Here is a 19,858-nt window from a genome sequence, read left to right on the forward strand (position 1 = left end):
GTGTTCAGATGACAAGATAAACCATGATTAAGCCTTAAAATGTTTAACCCATGATGGCTTATTTGGCCAAAATAACCCACTCTGATAACCCATGGTCTGCAGAGTGGGCTATTTAACCCATCATGGGTTATTGTGTTTTGTAGTGGTCACAGTGGGTAATTTTGGCTGGCTACAGAGCTGTATGGCAAGAGCAGTTAAAACAACTGCTGCTCTGCTGTTTGCTGACTTACTGATTAGGAACATGTTAAGTGGACCAAGCCAGCAGTGTAGAGGAGGCAGGCTACGAGGTTTGGTCCCAATCCTGCAAGCCCCCACAGTGTTATTGACGTCTCCCGCTTTTTGGTGCACCTCGGTTTTTTGCCAGGTTTTCATAGTGCATCAGGTGCCTCCTTAGTAGAGGAGGCTGTCTATGAAGTTTGGTCCTGATCTTGCAAACTCCCACGGTCCTGCTTTGTGTGGACGGGTGCTGAGCAGTGCAGCGTTGTTGAGTCAGTGCTGACGAGGGTCACTTGGGACTGTCTCTGCCCCTCCGCTCCTGCTCGGCTCCGTATTTCAGGAATGCTTAAGCAGATGGGCAATGGAGAGGGGGATGGTGGTTGCAATGGATGTGAGCAGATGCAACACATTTCCATTTAATCCCCCTCTCAAACGAGAAAAGTGTTACTGTTGCTTTTAGAGTGTTTTCAGATGGGAGAGAAATCGCATGGCTGGGAAGCCTGGCCATAGCTGCACAGACGCTCTTACAGGGACAATACCGAACTTGCGGAGAATCGATGCTTAGCAATGTGATGGGGGCTGCTCTGGGGGCTGACTTGACGATGACGCATTGGTGCCGCGAGCCCCCCAAAACCCCACGCTTGCGCTCCTGCGGGGTTGTCCCCACACTAAGGAGTAAGTGCGGGGTTTGCATCAGAAGCGGAGGGGCCACCACTGCGCCACTGTGCGTCGCTGCACAAACGTGTCCCTGCGTCCCTCCACATTTTTTTTTACATATTTTTACCCCACCAAGCATTTCCTTCTCCCCACTCTGGAGAAGCACGGATGTGTTTCAGCAGCCATTTGGCTTGCTGGCCCACTCCTTCTCCCCTGTCTGGGCAGATGGTGATAATCAGCCATCTGGCTGGCCACAGCTCTGCCACGACTCTGGAGTGGCAACAAACGGCAGACGTGCCATTGTCATCTCACTCCAGAGAAAAAAGCCAGGTAAGTCCCTGACTTTTTAATTTCAGAGCTTTGGGGGAAAGACCTGGAATGGCTCCACAGTGGCTTCTGCATCGTATAAACCACACAGCGCCACTGTGGAGCCACCCTGGGGGCTTCCCCCACATATAGACATCTCCCTGCATGTGCTGCTTGGAAAACTTTTAGCCCTTTCTATTCAATCCCCACGTGTGCACACGCAGGAGAGAAGTGCAACCCCCTTCAACACAATCCCCTCTCCCAGTGTATAAACGTTACTGTTGCTTTCACAGGGACATAACAGACTTGCGCGGGGGAGGAGGGGAGGATGGAACTCCAACGACGCAGACTTCTGAACTTGTGAGGAAGTGTTTCGTTGCACACTGAGATGCCAGAGGGGTGGACAACCGATAACATCCTGCAAGGCTCCACCCACCCTTGCAAATGGCATATAGAGTTATGCATAAAAAGAAAACCTGGCTGTATAAAGACCCCATTTAAATCCCCAAAAGAATCCAAAACAGGAAGAAGTGGTAAATCTCAGGGGGAAATGCCCTGTCTGAAGATGCCCATTGTGCAGGGGTTCGATGGTGGATCGGGTGTCTCCTGACTGAGGAAGGCTGTATATGAAGTTTTGTCCTGATCCTGTGAACCTCCAGGGCTTCAGAGGTGAAACAGCGCCACTGTTTGGGCGGGAGGACTGCAGCAGGACAGGAGGATGAGTCAAATTGCACACAGTAGCTTAGTAAGCTGCTCACAGTAGCTTATTTGTCTGATCGTATGGGGGATAACAGTAGCTTATTTAAAAAATAAGCTACTATGCATAGCTTATTAACCCATCATGATTTAAAGTGACATCTGAATGCAGCCTCTATATCCTCTAGAAAACACATCTGTACGTCCTATGTTTTGGGCTAGAGACGGCTTGGAGTAACATTTGACAAGGAATGTCCAGGTTCAATGTTCAGAAAGTGCTGTTGCCCAGGCCAAGGCCCTGTGATAGATAGACGCAGGGTGGTGGTCAGCTGACCACTTTCAGTGGATCAGAGCCCGCCCATGGGTTGGGCTCAGAAGAACAGAGTGGCATGCCGCACTTTCCCTCAGATCTCAAGCCAATCCTTCACGATCACTGTATCTGCAGCCTTTTCACTGGGCTGTGTGTAGTTGGCTAAAGGTAACTGGAATATCTTTAAATCTAAAGTTCCTTTACCTAACTCACCTTGCTATCTAACCTGTTTGATTTCATAAAGTTTGTTTTTTGAAAAGGTGAAATTCAGTCTTTGCATGATCACTTGGAAATATCTCTTTCTCTCCTTCCCATAGCGGGATGCTTGTGGGCACCAATGTATCCATGGACACCCCTCTTGGTGTCTGCCAGATACCCTACCCTTTCTGATTTTTATTTTATTAATAAACTTTTTATTTAACTAGTAAGCTAGCATGCTGCAAAGCAAAGTGCTGCCCTCCAGGACCGTGTTTATTTGGGCTCACAAGTGTGATTTTGTGTTTTGAGCTCAGTTTTTCCCCCTTTCAGTCTCACCAGTTTTCCTTCTGGAAACTGAGCATTTGTGGCTAGTCATGTACACTGTGGTAGCCATTTTATGAAGGGGCAAGCCCCCTTAATAGCACCATTTTGTGAAAGTATCTACGACTCAAAATTCCAGATGTACCCACCCAAAAAAGATTGGGGATTCCTGCCTTAATATATCATTGTTACTTGCCAAAACCATATCCAGCCTAGCATTTCCCCTTGTAGGTCGAATGAAAACTTGGCAAAGAAATATATTGCCTATCAGGCAAGTGGTACATTTCTTTGCCAAGTTGTCCTTATCAAATCTTACTACTGTTTCTGGCTGTTTGCTTTTCCAGCTCTATCTGCAACATTAAAAAAAGCCCCTATGATTATGTGGTGCTCTGCAGTGTTTATTCCCTTTAAAGAGATCTCTAAGGGCTCACAATCCAGATGTCAGGCAATCCTGGAAGTAGCTTGGTTTGTTTGGATATAACCTACAGCCCATACATATTTCCTTCCATGCCATTATTTGTATGTGTCTGCTTAAGCATAGCAAAACAGGTGTGCGTGGTGTTTATGTTTGTGTATCACTAGCACAACCCCTCAAGGAAGTATTATAAGATGTTCTTTCAATCACTCCATGCAGAGGGTTGTTGGAAAGGCAGCAAGCTAAGCTCAAGAGATGTTGCTGGCAAGATTCACTGAGCATAGGGTAAGCAGGAGGGTCAGAAGAACTGGAATCAACAAAAGTCCTTCTCTATGGTGGGACCTATAAAAGAGGGTCACACAAGCAAGGCAGCAAGCCTTAGAACATTTTATTTGCAATTGTGGCTATACTGGGGGACGAGAAGGGAATGATTTGAGGGTCTTTTTAATATGAAGAGTATGCCCCAATAGGACACAACTTGTCTGTCCCTTTTTGCCTACCAAAAATGCCATCTCAAAAGTTGAACTACATCCCTGTCATTGTTCAATAACTTGATTCACCTCCCCACCCCCACCCCTCACCCCTGTCACGGCACTCCCTTTGTGCTGACTCTGTGTGTGTGTGTGTGTGTGTGTGTGTGTGTGTGTGTGTGTGTGTTAGTTAGCTAGTTAGTTAGAGCGTGTGCATGCCAGTAGCTTTGTTTTTATGTGATCTGCTGCGGGGACCATTCTGTGTTCTATTGATTTTAAAGCAGCAACAACTGCACATGCAGTGTTGACTGGGTGAGGGAGGGCAGAACAGGTTTCTCTGTGGGAATGGCAGAGATGAAGGTTGTGAAATGAGATGCAGTGTGTGGGGGGGTGCACATTGCCACCCTCAGCATGGTGCTTTCCGCATGTGTTGGAGTACAGGTCCCATTATCCTCCAAGGATCATGGTCATTGGAAGTCAGCAGGTTGGGAGAAGGTTGGTCTGTTGCAATAGAAGAAAGATATTTAAAACAGTTAATTCTGAAATGGAGTTGGAGGCCAAAGGTCACACGTTGGGATAGTAGGAAGGTATTTGGCCTTGGCCTTGAAGTTACTTGCCCACTTTAGACTCTTTGTGCCATGAAAACATCTAGTATATGGTTACCATCATATCTGGCCAGTTCAGTCTGTTATTACAACCCTGTGAGCTAGGCTGGGCTGAGAGTCTGTGACTGGCCCAAAGTCACCCAGTGGGTTTCCATGGCCGAGTGGGGACTAGGACCCTGATCTCCTGACTCCCAGTCTGACACTTTAGCCACTATCCCACACTGGTAGCAGAGGTTTGATAGGACTATTTGAAGAGGGTGGTCTAAATCTGAAGGCTTTGTAGTTGCCGTGTTATGAAGGTTTTGCTTTTGAGAAGGTAATCGTTGTTTTTGTCCCTAGTTTCTAGATAGTGAGGATGAAGGAGATGCTTATATGGACACGGATGAAGAATTCTGCATCAGCCGGGTCACCGTACTCAATGGGTCAGGGCCAGCCTATTTCCACAGCTATCTCTACATGAAGGGTAAGCAGCTTTGTCAGTCCCAGAAGGTGAACACCTTGCTCTGGCTCCCTAATCTCCTCCAAAAAATCTCCTCCCCTTACCATTCAGGCATAGCTAGCGCGCCTGTGATGATGATGTGTATGCTTTTGAGCAGTTACAGATGTTGCCTGATGAGACCATTCCACCCACCACCACCACCACCACCACCCAAATTCCAGTTTCAGAATTGTGTGTCATATTTATATCCATCCCTTTCTCCAAGGAGATCAGAGTCAGTATACATGGGGGCTATCCCTTTTTATCCTCTCAACCACCCTGTGAGACAGGTCAGGCTGAAAAACAGAAATTTGCCCAAGGAGCACACAGTGAGCTTCGTAGCTGAGAAGATTTGAATCAAAATCATATACCCTGCCCACTGCCTTGTTTGGCTGCAAGACTTCCATAACACTCGCAGAGTTACCAGGATCGGGGTTAGTTTCACTATAACACGAATGGCAACATTGCTGCTGTTTCCTCAGACGTGATAATCTGCACGAGGCCTGTGCATTGTGGACATGGGAAGAAGAGGGAGTGCCTGAAGCTGATAACTTTCCATTTTTATATCGGCCATTTACATTCCGTCTTAATAGCATATGATTGTTGTTCTTATCTCTACAGGAGAGATTTCATTTTTTCAGGGAACTGTTATGGCTAAGGTCATGAATGTAAACATGCTGGTGTCTTCTCAAGGGCTGGTGGGGCATAAATAGGGGACATTCAGGTGCTACAGCAACTTTGACAATGTCTCTTCTCTTCCCTGCAAGGGGGCCTGATGAACCCCTGGAGACGGCGTTGGTGTGTGTTGAAGAACGAGGCCTTCATGTGGTTCCGAGCAAAGCAAGAGGCCTTGAAGTCAGGCTGGCTTTACAAGAAAGGAGGAGGCATGTCCACGCTATCTCGGCGGAACTGGAAACGGCGCTGGTTCGTGCTGAGAGAGGCCAAGCTGATGTACTTTGAGAATGACAGTGAAGAGAAGCTGAAAGGGACGATTGACGTCCGAAAGGCCAAGTATGGAAACCTATGATCTATGAGAGCCAGTGAGGTGTAGTGGTTAGAGTGTTGGACTGGGACTTTGGGACTGATCTCTCACTGTCAGCCCAACCTACCTCACAGAGTTGTTGTGAGGGATGAAATGGAGAGGAGAAGAGGAGAATCATGTGTACCACTTTAAGCTCCTTGGAGGAAAGACAGAATATAAATGTAACAAATAAATGTTAATAAATATGATGTCTCTCCACCCTAGGGAAACAAGGCAGGGCCAATTCTCCAGACTTCTTATCCCCCTGGGTCCCTCTCCAGCTGTTGTTGGAATGGCAGAAAACAACCCCCCCCACCCCCAACAACAACCTGGCTCTTGAGAGCAAATGGTTCAGGAAGCAAATCCCAGGATGCTTGAATGCAGGCTCAAAGGCTGTGAGGGAAGATGCCTTTGAGCCCTGTGATCTGAGTGTGAAGGTTGTCTTTCATGCTTCAGTGTCTGTCATGCATGCAGGGTAACGTTGCTTTAGAGCTGATTATAGGACATTTTCTGTGAGCCAGTTTTGCCCCACATTTGTCTCTGTGGGGTCTGATGCTCCTAATGGGACACCTGGCTCACTCCTCCCCCTTTCCCCATCAGGTCTCTCTTAAATGGTCACTGCCTGCCTCTTGGGTTCGTTAGCCCAGCCTTCTCCAACCCGGTGCTCTCCAGATGTAGTAGGGAGTCACACCCACCGCCCCAGTCTGTCGCTAGCCTTCATATTTGGATGCTGTTACTTGTTGTTTGGTGTCGCCAGAGAGGATGTTCTGAAGTACATCCATAAGATCACAGGAAGCGATGGATGCTAAGCAGGCCAATGGGAGAGTGGCCCAACTTTGTTGAACAGCCTTGGCATCTTAGTTCTTATCGCTGGCTCTTTTTCAGGGAGATTGTGGATATTCATGAGAAAGAGAATGCCCTTGATATTGTGACAAGCGACCGGGTTTACCACATAGTGGCGGAGTCACCAGAGGATGCCAGGTAAGGGATGCAAGAGCAGGTGTGTGTTTCTCCAAAGTGCTTGCTCCACAATTCCTATCCCTGCCTGGAGACACAAGTTGTTTCCCCCCCCCCCCCCCATTTTATACTATTGTAAGATCCTCCTGTTTCCAAATAAGACAAGCTGGCAGCCTAATGTTGTAACTCCAGGTGTGAGTATTGACAGGTGTGTTTGAAACTAATATTGGAAACTTCTAACCCCTGCCAAGATGGACGTGTAAATTTCCATGGTAACTGTTACCACATCACCATTCAAGTATCAGAAAACAATTAGAATGAATGTCAAATTCTGTGAGAATCTGAACAACTGACTGTGATGGAAGGTGTGTGTGTGTGTGTGTGTGTGTGTGTGTTGTTGTTGTTGTTGTTGTTGTTGTTGGATGGAGCTTGTGCCATCTGGAGCTGCTTACTCCATTGGTTCCTTCCTGTGTTGGATCTGCTTTCTGATTGTGGTATCCTGTGGTCTGGATGGGAGAAAACCAGTGTGGTGTAGTGGTTAGAGTGTTGGATTGAGACTGGGGAGACCTGGATACTGACCCTCACCCTGCCATGAAGCTCATTAGGTGACTTTGGCCAGTCACTCTCTAGCCTAGCCCACCTCAGAGGGTTGTTGTGGATTAATTGGCAGAGGCTTGTGTGCCAATGGCCTTTTTGACTCTTCCAAACCCAGTGGTTCCAGGTTGTAGCATCAGATTGCAGCCCAAGTTGCAACGTTCAGAACAGCTTGAGCCAGAGAGAACCCACACATTCTGATTGTTTATGCAGTCAGTTTCCCAGTCCAGCACTTTGTTCCATTGCTGATGCCAAGCAGCAACTGCGATACAAATCTGCTGGCATTTATTTCTCTGGCAGAGAAAGGGACACAGCCCAGCAGGAGAGCACATGCATTGCATATTGATTGATCCAGATTCAATCCCTCTAAAGGGTCTTGGGTAGCGGAGCTTGCTGAGAATCACCGTCATTCAGCATAGGTCAAATGGCAGAAAATAGACTGGAATCTACTGGTAGATCTCTGGCTGCTTTGCAGTAGATCGGCAAGGGCTTCTGACTCCCAGCTGTCTAACAAGAGCAACATGTAAAAAGCTCCCCTTGCCCTGGCCCCCAAATTAGATAGCTGAAAAAGAACCACAAGAGAGGTTTTGGGTGGAAGGACTTGTGAGTTTGGTTCTGGTTCTGATCACAAATTCCTGGGCTGAGCTTGTGTTTATAGGCACCCTGTTTCTTAATGCTTTGCAAGCATCTATCTACTCAGCTGAGCCACTATTTTGCACCTGCCTCCGGTTTGTGGACTTCAGGATTCTAATTTAAAACAAAAAATAAAGGAGACCCTGCAAAAATGAAAGTCTTTCCAACCCTTGTGTAGATAATACTAGGCAATGTATGATCTCCTTCAGTGGTCTTGTTAGTATAAAGCAGCTCCTTATATAGGTTTCCATAGATGACAATATGCCCACCTGCCTGATTTACTTAATATGCTACATTCGAGGCGGATAATGCCACAACATTGGTGGTATGATCCATTGAACTGGTCACTTTCTAAAACCCAGTTGTGCTGGCCACACAAGTGAATTCTGGTTTTCTTTTTTCCAACAGTGACTGGTTTAATGTCCTGAGCCACGTGCACAGCGCCACAGAGCAACAACTGAGGGAGATGCAGGATGAACAAGCCAACCCAAAGAATGCTGTGGTGAGTGGCAATCAGTTGGAACCCAGAGCTAGAGATTTTAGTTATGTAATATTCTGGCTGTTAGGCAGCTGATAATGGATGTTTTCTCCTGCTTGCTATCACTGTGGTCCAAAAGTAGGAGAGATATTAATGGGCAGCCTTTACAATAGCTTTCCCCAACCTGGTGCCTTCCAAAGGTGTTGGATGATAACTGCTATAACCCCCTACCCAGCTATGCCACTTTACAGAAAGCAAGGTAGGAGGCTGAGTTTGGTATAGAAGGAGGATGCCTGAAGGATATGATGCCTTTGGCTAGTTTGAGGGCAGGCAGACATGGTGATTGATGGGAGGAGGATGGGCCTGAGGCAAGATTTGGGTAAAGAGAATAATTTAATCAAGGACAGCATAACAAGTCAATGCCTGTTGAAATTGGGGAGCAGGCAAGAGGTAGGAACTATACGTTGGTATTTAAGCAAGTGGGAGTAAAGGGGTTTCCACTGGGCCTTAACAGCAAGGCAACGGAGATTGTAAAGGGATCACAGTTCACAGGAACTATAGAATCGAATTAGAGTGAGATGGTGGGATTTTAAAATTTCATCCCGGATACTGGTTGAAGATATACTGGTATGTTAAGGAACTTTGCAGACAGAAGGGTTTATGAATGTCAGATCATTGAATCAGCAAGTCTGTCATTTGCATGCTATACAGGAACTGTGCTGATCACTGCTAATCATTGGGGTGTGGTAGGATCTGTGTGGGAAGAACCACATTCCAAATCTGAAATTGTAAATGAAGGGAGCTCTGCTGACCCCTCCTAATTCAGAGACTAGTGTTTCTGCTCATTTCCGTGGTTCATACTTAGAAGCGTCAGAGCCTTGTTGTGCAAGTAGTGGGTCCTGCGAGTGTAACAGAACCAGCAGAGCTGGAGTGGTCCCACTGGATGCTTCCCAATAACTCCTCACTAGTTGGTACCTCTTCCCTTGAGGAACCCTTTCTCCCTGCTTCCAGTTGAATGCTACATTCCCTGGAGGGAAGCCATTGTCCACAACCTGAAATAGATTTCTCCAGAGATTAATGACATTAATGTGTGTGTGTGTGTGTGTACATGTGCACGTGCATGCATTATCGTTCTGACATTGTGAATATATGGTGGGGAAGTTTGTATAATGTCCCCTGGGGAGTATGTTGTATGTCTTGCCCCTTGCAGAAGCAGAGTCATCACACATTGGTCTACCCAGTGTCAGAGCTCATGGATTTTGCCCCCATTGCAACTTTGTCCACAAGGATAGTGCTTTTCATTTTTCACCATAGAAATTAATGGCAGCAATTCATTCCTATAAGAACAAGTAGACGGGTGCACTCAGGAACTCAATTTGTTCCCTGCCTCCTGGTGACCGCAGTCATTAAGAACCCAGTCTGCGTCTAACTGCCCTCACCACCACCCCATCACGGATTCTCTATTTTTCAATTGCAATATACTGGTGGTCAGAATGGTGGGAACTGGATTTTATGTATATTTTATTTTTTGTTATTTTAAAGGGAACCCTGGATGTGGGGCTCATTGACTCTGTCTGTGCTTCTGACAATCCTGACAGGTAGGATAGAGACACATTTATTTCATTTCATTATTTTATTTGATGTGCTTTTTAATTTATAACATTCAGATATTTTTGGTACAGCAACAATTGTGTAACAGGAAAAGCACAGCTGCATATTTGGGTAAATATAAATGCAACAGATAAGGAGCTACTTAAAATGCCTTTGCCCAGTATAAATATCTCCCAAATGGCTGTGTTTATTTTTAGGGACTGGTCACTTGTGCCAAAAGATCCTTGGAGCAATTGCTTTCCTCTTAATAAATTCTACTCGCAGTGGGTTAGGATTCGAGAACTCTGGCTATTTCGTACTGCAGGATGGTGTTTGCAACAGTCTCTATCCCATCTGACCTATGAGCTAATGTACTGTGTGCTCTGCAGAGAGATTGCTGCCTGGGACCAGGATGGCACCGTGCCAACCTTTGAGGTGCCTTTCTCCACATACCTACCATAATTTGCAGACTAGTACATGGAAGTACAGTGAGGGTGTCCTTACGCTTTTCCCACCATCACTCCACAGCTCATGATTGCCTCTTCCAGAACGGTGTTTTTTTTTCTGGAAGCTGCTAACATTGAGCCCCCCTTCCACACCTTTTAGGTTGCATCTGGAGAAGAAGTGGTGTAATGCAAGCAAAGTCGAGAATCTATCTCTGTCTTGTTTAAACTCATAACATGTTTTTCCTCTTTGGTTGAAGAGGAAATCAGCTTAGTGTTGGATTTGTGAAAATTTTCATCATCTTCTTCATCATCATCGTTATTAAAGTCTAAATATATTAAGTCTGTTTTAATGTTGGAGACATATTCTAGCCAACCATTCAGTTGCCTCAACATGGAAGGGTCAACACAAGTTGTCGTTCTACTTGGTGAATGTTTTTAGGGCAGGGCCAGCCCATTTCCCATAGGTTCCTTTTTAGCTGGTTCTCTTAAAAGGGTGGCTGGTTTTTGAAGAAGTGAAGCACCTGTAATAGGAGTGATCATTGTTTTAAGAACATCGGAAGAGCCAAGTTGGATCAGAAGAAAGGGTTGTCTAATCCAACATTCTTTTCCCACAGCAGCTAAGCAGATCCCCCCATGGGAAGCCTACAAGCTGGACACCTGAGGGCAGTACCGACAGGCATACTCCCTCTGATACTGGGGGTAACATACTACAGATACTTCAGAAGAAGAGCGTCATCGTTCCAGGGGCGGGGGGGGGGGAATCCCAATTCCCCACTGTTGCTTTCCCCCCCCCCACCCCGCTTGTGTCCCATGATACTTCCTCTTTCTTCACATGGGGAAGAAAGAGGAAGTAAACAAAGATCACGTGGCCCATTCAGTGGACATTTTTATGGTGCTGCTTTTCCTGCACACAGCAGGAAATGACACCAAGTTTCGATTCTCCCACCCCCACCCCAAATTGGATTTACTGGGGTCTTATTTTGTTACGGAAAGAAGACCAGAAAGAGCGGGAGATGCATGGGAGGCAGACAGAGAGGGGTCAGAAGGGCCTGTGAGCATGCAATAAAACACTTGTCTGATGATGCTCAAAGATATTGCTGTACACATAACTAGACAGGGATCGGTGTCATGGCTGAAGCCAACTAGAATTCTTAGTTATAAAAATGGTTAGTCTGTGGGGTAAGTATTCTGCCTTCATGCAGATGGTGCTCCTACTATTTTATTTATTCAAATATTAAGGAATTCAAGTTATATCCTGCCATATGCTTTAAAAAAGGTGTCCCTCTGAACACGCATGTTTCCTACTCTCCAGCCCTTGCAAGCAGGGCAAGGGAGGTGCACCTCACTTCCTAGAAACTAAACATTGCCAGCTTTTGATGGGCTGCTCCAGCAAAGACTCCTTTAGCAGTACTCTTCCACAATCAAGAAATGTCTGGATTAAAAGGGATGGGTGGGGAGGGATTGAACATATAACATATGGGAGAGAAATAACGTTTTTGTTGTTGTTATATTCTGCTGGCTGTGGTAACATGCGAGGACTAGGTGACCCACCTTCACCATGTTTTTGCAGGCCAAACTCCTTTGTGATCATCACAGCTAATAGAGTCATTCACTGCAACAGTGACATCCCCGAGGAGATGCATCACTGGATCTCGCTCCTGCAGAAGCCCAAAGGCGAATCCAGGGTCGATGGACAGGAGTTCCTTGTGAGAGGTAAAAGGGTAACGTTGCCCAAAGACCACCTTCCCCAACCTGGCAAATAACTAGGAATTATGGCACTTGGACTTCAATACATCTGGAGGCCCTAGGTTGGGAAAGGCTGGCTAAAGACCATGCGATGCTGGAGGCAGGGGATCTAAATGGCTCCCTCCCTCCTGCTATAGTGGTAAAACAAACAAACCCCTAACTAAATTATTGACAATTTACTGCCCTTTATCGGGCTAGCAAAGTGGATGCCCTGAGACAGCCTGCCTCCTCCGGGCAAGATGGATTTTCCTGGAAAGCAGCTCCATAGCCATCGCTATGGCAATGGCAAAGTTTAGTCTTCCAACATGCAATAATGATAATAAGCATCCCCCAGCAGTTGGTCTATACAGCTGCTGCCCATGGCAATGAGGGCTGATGCCGTGTCGTGGCTAAGAGTGTGAGAGCTTCAGTTTCCCCTGCAAATCTCATCTCCACCAGGAATTCACTAGGTGGCTGTAGGTGAGCTGCTGCTCTCCCAGCTTCAACCCCACCCCTCAGTTCTGGTTTTAGAGGGTGGCTGAGAGAATAGGTCCAAAGCATGTGAACTATTTATTTACAAATGAGTACTCAAACTGTGAAGCCAGAAAATAAGCTGAGAGAGCTGAGGATTTAGCTTTCATTTTGTCTCCTCCTTCCCCTCTTCTGTATGAAGGAACGGGAATTGGTGGGCATCACCAGTAGCAGGATGATTCATAGGAGAGCCCCCCCCCCACCCGCCTCTCTCAATGAACCCTGTTGTCCCTCTTCTTCCCTGTCAGGTTGGCTTCATAAGGAGGTCCAGAGCAGCAGCAAGACCTCTTCCCTGAAGGTGAAGAAACGCTGGTTTGTCCTGACTAACACTGCCCTCGACTACTATAAGTCTTCCGAGCGTACTGCCACCAAGCTCGGGACACTGGTGCTCAACAGCCTCTGCTCTGTGGTCCAACCTGATGAGAGAGTCTTCAAAGAAACTGGTGAGTAATTCGTCAGGGTGGCTGTGTGTTTGTGTGTCTCTGGGCTTTTCCATGTGAGCCTTTAAACCACTACTTTACTGAGGCTTCTGCTTCTGGATTCTTTGTGGGATTAAGATCGGCTCCTTTACACATGTTTTTTTCCCCTGGGGGTTTCCTTTCTCTGCCTTTCTATGTGTTCTGTTACACAACCATTTGGTGGTGCTGTGGTATAGCAGAATCCTACTTCATCCCGAAGTTCCCCTCGCTGGCAATTTTGCAGCCTGGAAAAAACACCCTTCCCCTGCATTATTAGAATTGTGGCGCCAACCCTGAAAGACAGTCTGTGGCATCTCCCCAATTTCACTTTGTTCAAGTGCAATTTCCGTACTGGGGGGTGGGGAGAGGCATATTTTTCTCCCAGTCTAGCACAGATAGAAAGCATGATCCTAACGCAGGAACACTGCAGAGTGCTCCTGCCCTAGCAGCTCACTTTCCTTCCATGAGAGGCTGGGAGAAAGAGGAGCCTCTTTTTTGCCACTCAACATGGGAGGAAAGCTGAATGAAAAGTAAGTGTGTGAAGGGGGAGAGGGGGAAGTGGGTGGATGTGGTTCTGTGTGAGTGAATGAGCATGAAGGAATACGTGTAAATGTGTTCGTGCCTAGGACACACCCATCTAGCCAGCTCCAGATATGTGTGCCTGCGTGTCGCCTCTGAGCACTGGCAAAATCCCTACTTTACATGCAAAAGATGGAGACCTCTGCAGAGGTCGTCACGCTTGTGCCCTATTATAAATACACAAAGTAATATGCCACACATTTATAGCTGTGCAGTAAAATGGTAATAAATGCAAATAAACTCTCCAGAGCCTTTCAGAGGAGCCAGAGAAGGACTCTGAGCACCTTTCTACATGAGGAATTTATTGTGCGCTCGTGATTCTTCATTCATGGTAGTTTGCGGGTGCTTTACATGATGTTATTCTCCAGGAGCTCTCACATGCTTTACAACTATTATAGTGTTGTTTTTCCTAACAATGAAAGTCTGGTATTTCTTTGAGTGGTGGCATGAGACTCTGGTGTAGTTGTGCAATACTCAGCAAGTCATCATAGAGAAATGAGGGCTGTATGCAGGCCACAAGTTGCCCATTGGTGATGTCCAGGAGCCCAGTTTCAGTTCCCAGCATCTCCAGTTAAAAGAATCTCTGGCATCAGTACTTGGAAGAATCTCTGCATGAGAGAGCTGCCGTTAATCACAGCAGACTTTAATGCAGCCTTCCCAGACCTGGTGCCTTCCAGTTGTGTTGGCTGCAACACTCTTAATTTCCAGCTAGCATGACCATTGGCCAGACTGCCTGGGAAATACGGGAACTGCAGTCCAACACATCTGGAGGGCACCGGGTTAGGGAAGGCTGCTATACTGGGATAGATGGAAGAAATATCTGATTTGGCATAAGGCAGCTTCATGTGTTTAAATGAATCTGCTCTATCAGTAAAGTGCAGTCAGGTGAATTCATAGCTAGTAAAGCCAGAAGAGACTTCCTGGACTTGACCTCGTGCATCCCACAAACCATAACATTTGACTCACTGGTTTCTTTGGCGCAAAATAGTGTTTCATACAATATGAATGATGGTCCAGACCCAATCAAATGGGTTTAAACTAATACTCCAAAGCAATGAGAGGTACACAAAAGGATATCAGTAGCTTTGTACAGGTCATTTTGCTGCTTCTTAAGGCTGCTGGCCCTGCCACTTGAGATCACTTTACAGCTCTGCATTGTGATGAGCAGTTGATAGAGTGTAGGCTTCATGGCCACTAGGTTCTGGCTTATTTCTTCTCCCACCTTTCTACTTCGCTGCTTCAGTTGTCATTTCCTTTTACTGAAAGGGGCTGTTGAGTCATCTTCATTGCCTGCTTCTGTTTGTGCCGGCAGGCTACTGGAACATCACTGTGCATGGCCGAAAGCACTCCTACCGCCTCTACACCAAGCTATTGAACGAAGCCATGCGCTGGGCCTCTGCCATCCAAGGAGTTATTGACAGCAAGGTTCCCATTGAAACACCTACACAGCAACTTATTCGTGACATTAGGGTAAGTGCCTCTAAGTCTTAATCCCAAATAAGCAAGAGCTTTAGCCAGTGTCTAAGCAAGGCTGAAGCCATGTATTCAGTCTCCTTTGATATATTGAGACACAGGGTCCTGGCCAGTGTCCCACACTCACAGACGTAAGACATCTAGGCCAAATGAGCCTGCCTTGCTTCCTTAGTTCACAGCCTTTTAGGATGGTCAAATGTGCACCTACGCAGTTATGTGAACTTCTCTTCAGCCACATGCACCCTCTGAGGTATCCTGTGTGGGTGCCACATGTTACTGGTCTGTGCAACTATCTAGGATTTAACCCTTATTGTGTGTGGAAGATTTAACTTGCTGACTCACCTATTTAAGAAAAGAAGGATGGATAGGAAACTCATCTTTTCAGAAACAGAGGTTTCCCTTGGCTTTTTTCCTTATTGCTGGTTTGTCTTCTAGGTATGTGATATCTCCATGCGTGCACACATTGGAATGATCAAAGGCAGGCATGTGGCATTTTCTATACACAAAGCACACGCACTGTCAATCATAGGTGCACGCATCTGGATTCTTCAACCCAGACCTGCAACTTGCATCTGCTGTCAGAATCTCTCCTTCAGAGGAATGTGCATTAAAGCGCACTTAATATGTGCAGGGTAGTCCAAAGGTTGTGCATGCTTTTGTTGGGGTCATCATAGCTCAGTGACAGAGCACATGCTTTGCATACAGAAGGTGCCTGGTCAAGTCTCTGGCATCTCTTATGAGAAAAAGGAACTCAGTATTGGGGTTGAAGAGTTCACCTAACTGGGTATGTGCACATTTATCACATACCCAGTTGGGGGGTATGTAACAGAGTTTGGGAAGGCTTCTGACCATTGGAAAGTAGCTACTAATCAGAATAAACAGCAGTGGCTTATGTGAACCAAAGATTTGACTCTATAGATGGTGGCTTTGTGTGTCCACACCATTAGGAATTCCCTGTTGAGCTACAAAGCACCTCTTGCAATTTACCTTCTGGTGTGTGACGTTTGGACCACACCCTGTACAGCAGAAGTAGGGAACCTGTGGCCCTCCAAATGTGGCCCTCCCATGGACCCCCATCAGCATGATCAGTGCTTGGGAATGATAGGAGTTGCAGTCCAGCAACATCTGGAGAGCCACAGCTCCCTCCACCCATGCTGTACAAGGAGGCAGACAGGCACATGTACACACCTTGCACATACTATACACAGCTGTGCCTTCAGGCCATTGGCTTATTTAACACCTGAGGCTGTAGGAAGTTGTTTTCTGTTGTGCAGCAAAAAAAATAAAAAAGACTGCAGAAGGATGCAAAGACACATTTATTCAACACAAAAACCTACCTATTCTGCTACAAGATGGAATGCCATTGGTACAAGGGCCATTGTTGGCCTAAAACACATTGAATGTTTTGTTGAATAAATTTTATCTCTGTGTCATCCTATGGAGCTTTCTTTGGCTGGATCACATCAGTGTTTTGCAATATAAAGTAACTGAGTCTTGAGCCAAGGGTCCTGTTAGGGAGCACTTCTGTTTAATACTGGCAAGTTAGAAATGCGAAGGGAAAATCCAAGGCCCTTCTAAGGAAACATCTGTCTTTCTTTTCTTCCTTCCTTCAGGAAAACAGCATGAACCCTGAAGTGGTAGAACAGACCTACCGGAGGAACCCCATCCTGAGATATACCCAGCACCCCTTGCACTCCCCGCTGTTACCACTTCCCTACGGGGACATTGGGGTCAATTGTAAGTGACTGTGACTTTGACGTTTGGGAAGTCAGAAGACAGCACAAAAAGAACGATTCTCCAGAGCTTTTGGGTGGGGGGAGACACGCAGTACTTCTCCAAGCCTCTTGCCTGGAAGGAGGCTCTGAAGATTAACAATCACAGCCCTGTACATGCTTACTCAGAAGCAAGTTCCACTGATTTCAATGTCACTTACACCCTAGTAAGTGTGCATAGGATGAGTAAATCTCTCAGTAGGACTTACTTCAGTATGTGATTGTACTTTACGTTAGGGCTATTATTAGGCTGACCCCAGCTAGACTTTCGTATCAAAATAAAACCCAAGAATACAAGAAAGATAAATAAGGAAAAGCATATCATATATGTAGACAGAAGCTGACATAAATTATATTGCTGATTCAGAAATGCAACCTTTTTCCTCGAGGTGTGTAGATTACTTTCCTGGCTCAGATTATCTTTGCCTATGTTTCACAGCAGGGTAGAATCAGGTGCCTTTACAAATGTAAAGAGAAGGCAGATTCTCCTGTGAGAAACCCTTCCTCCTTCTGCACTGTTCTAGGAGAGAATGTGCTGATGCTGTTCTTTCAGAGAGCTCTTTACTGAAATGCCCAGAGGAATGCATGTATGATTTTTCTAAAATTAAGTTTGGAACTCTGTAAAACTGACAAGAAATTCAGAACTGTTCCCCTCGCAGTTGCCCCAAGTCTACATTTATTTCACTTCCTCTGCCACTGGTGTGTCCATTTACAAAATGATTATCTGGCTATAAAAGTGCTTATGGTACCTTAAGGGATATGTCAATGCAAAGTGCTGTATTCTGTAAGTTCATGGTGTGGGGCAGGGGGACCCTCTAGCTCTGAATACTCTGTGTTGGATTTTGAGTCCCACTTTGGTCTTAAAAGTACCACAAATAACTTCCAAATGCCCTAAGTAACATTGTACGACAACAGAGGATTAGGCAGGAGAGAATGCACTTGCTTGGTGGACATCCCTAGCATGTATACGATTACGCATGAGGAAAGGGATTCTCCTTGTGCAACCACATCCTATTGGCGGGAGTGAAGGATTGCATTGGAGTTGGCCCATCGTTTTCCATCAAATTTTCTTTTGAGTCATCATTGATCATAAATTGTCCTTTCTGCTGTGAGTTATGAACATGGGCAAAACTTATTTTTAAGTATGGCTACTCTCTATTCTTGGAGCTCATTGATATGTTGGGTGTTGCATTTTCTTGCTTGAGACCAGGGGCATGTGCAGCACTTATTGGACGATGTTTATCCGGACCACTTGGAACACCTTTAGCTACTGATGGGTATCGTGTTGCCTCTTTCCCCAAATGGTGGGTGCGCCCCTGCAAGGATCAGGGTGGCTTTCCCCAAAGGGTTAGGGTACAACAGTAAACTTGTGAATTGCTAAGGGTTGGCTCTCATTCTGCCAGCTGGCTCCTTTGGAGTCCCGATCTACAGGCTTGCCAGTCATGATCTTCAGGTTTGAGGAGATGCTGATTGTTCTCTCCCTGCCTTGTTTTTGTGCCTTCTCTCTCCCTACAGTGCAGCAAGAGAAGGGCTACAGCAGTCTCCAGGATGAAGCCATAAAGATCTTTAACTCCCTGCAGGAGATTGAGACGGTGTCTGACCCCATCCCCATTATCCAGGGCATCCTGCAGACCTGCCATGACCTCAGGGCCCTCCGTGACGAGGTGTATTGTCAGCTGATCAAGCAGACCAATCATGTGCCACAACCCAACAGCCCTGGAAACCTTCACCATTGGCAACTGATGACCTGCATGAGTTGCACCTTCCTGCCCAGCAGGGGAATCCTGCGTTACCTCAAGTTCTATCTCAGAAGGTAAGAGACCATTCTACAGGAATAGCAGTGCAAAAGTAGTTACCTTGCTATTTATGGCTCCAAATCATTTACAAATAAGTAAAATAGTTCTAATCACCAGATACTTGGAGAAACCCAAACACCCATCCTTGACTTACTCCCCTGTATTGTGAAGACTCCAGTGCTTCTTGCGGCAGCCTTCCCTGACTTGGCACCCTTCCAGACGTGTTGGACTACAGCTCCCATCATCTCCAATCAGCATGGTGTGGGTCATAATCCAAGATATCTGGAGGGCACCAAGTTGGGGAAGGCTAACTTTATGGCTTTTAATACACTGCTTCTCCTATTGCTCTCTGCGAAGTAAAGGTGCCTGGATTCTTGTGAAGTTTTAAATCAGGGGCGTCGAACCCCTTTCAGCCCGAAGGCCGAATTCCATTTTGGAGAAACTCTCAGGGGGCGTATTCCAGTTGTGGGCAGGGCTGAATGCAGGTGGGACCCCGGGTGTCTTGGATTTGGCTCAAATTTCTGCATCCGTGTTTTAAATGAGGGTGTAAATATTCGTTCTAGAGCCAAGAAACTGTAAAGATCCTCTAATGGGTGATGTCCAAATTAGTATAATTGTTTTTTTTAAAAGGTGGTGCACCATCCTCTTAGCCAATCAATAGCCCATGGCTTCTGAATGGGCTTGGCTCTCTCCTGCTCTGTTCAGATGGCACAGGGTTCTGGATCAAAGTTGGTTTTGCAGCACTTCTTTAAACTTCTTTATCCCCTTTCCCCCCACAACTAGAGTAAAAGATCTCTTCCTGGGCACAGAAATAGACCGGTATTCTCAATTCATCAGTGATTCACTGAAGAGAACCAAGAGCAGGGAGTTTGTTCCCTCCCAAGAGGAAATACAGGCCCTCATCACTCGGGAGGAAATGACCACCACAGTCTACTGCCATGGAGGGGGTTCCTGTCAAATCACTATCAATTCCCATACCAGTGCAGGCGAGGTAAGAACAAGAGCAGCATTGGCAAGGCAAGGCTGCCTAGGAACTCTTTTTGTCGACTTTTCCTTCACTGTTGTATGCAGGGAAGGAGAAAAGGAGGAATGTTGCTTGCTTCGGATGAGCAGCGTGGTGTCTCTCTTCCCCA

General features: G+C 46.2%; 1 protein-coding gene across 1 annotated transcript in view; it reads left to right on the forward strand.

The window, feature by feature from the left end:
• LOC134392480 (unconventional myosin-X-like) overlaps positions 1-19,858 on the forward strand; it is a 102,835-nt gene that overhangs the window by 75,830 nt on the left and 7,147 nt on the right. The window contains exons 26-36 of the mRNA XM_063116844.1: positions 4,534-4,657; positions 5,440-5,683; positions 6,579-6,674; positions 8,286-8,379; positions 9,898-9,953; positions 11,962-12,104; positions 12,896-13,090; positions 14,997-15,154; positions 16,771-16,894; positions 18,445-18,742; positions 19,509-19,716. Coding sequence (XP_062972914.1) covers positions 4,534-4,657; positions 5,440-5,683; positions 6,579-6,674; positions 8,286-8,379; positions 9,898-9,953; positions 11,962-12,104; positions 12,896-13,090; positions 14,997-15,154; positions 16,771-16,894; positions 18,445-18,742; positions 19,509-19,716 — 1,740 coding nt within the window. The remainder of the gene's footprint in view (positions 1-4,533; positions 4,658-5,439; positions 5,684-6,578; positions 6,675-8,285; positions 8,380-9,897; positions 9,954-11,961; positions 12,105-12,895; positions 13,091-14,996; positions 15,155-16,770; positions 16,895-18,444; positions 18,743-19,508; positions 19,717-19,858) is intronic.

Source organism: Elgaria multicarinata, chromosome 2 (assembly GCF_023053635.1).
Source record: "Elgaria multicarinata webbii isolate HBS135686 ecotype San Diego chromosome 2, rElgMul1.1.pri, whole genome shotgun sequence".
Lineage (NCBI taxonomy): Eukaryota > Metazoa > Chordata > Lepidosauria > Squamata > Anguidae > Elgaria > Elgaria multicarinata.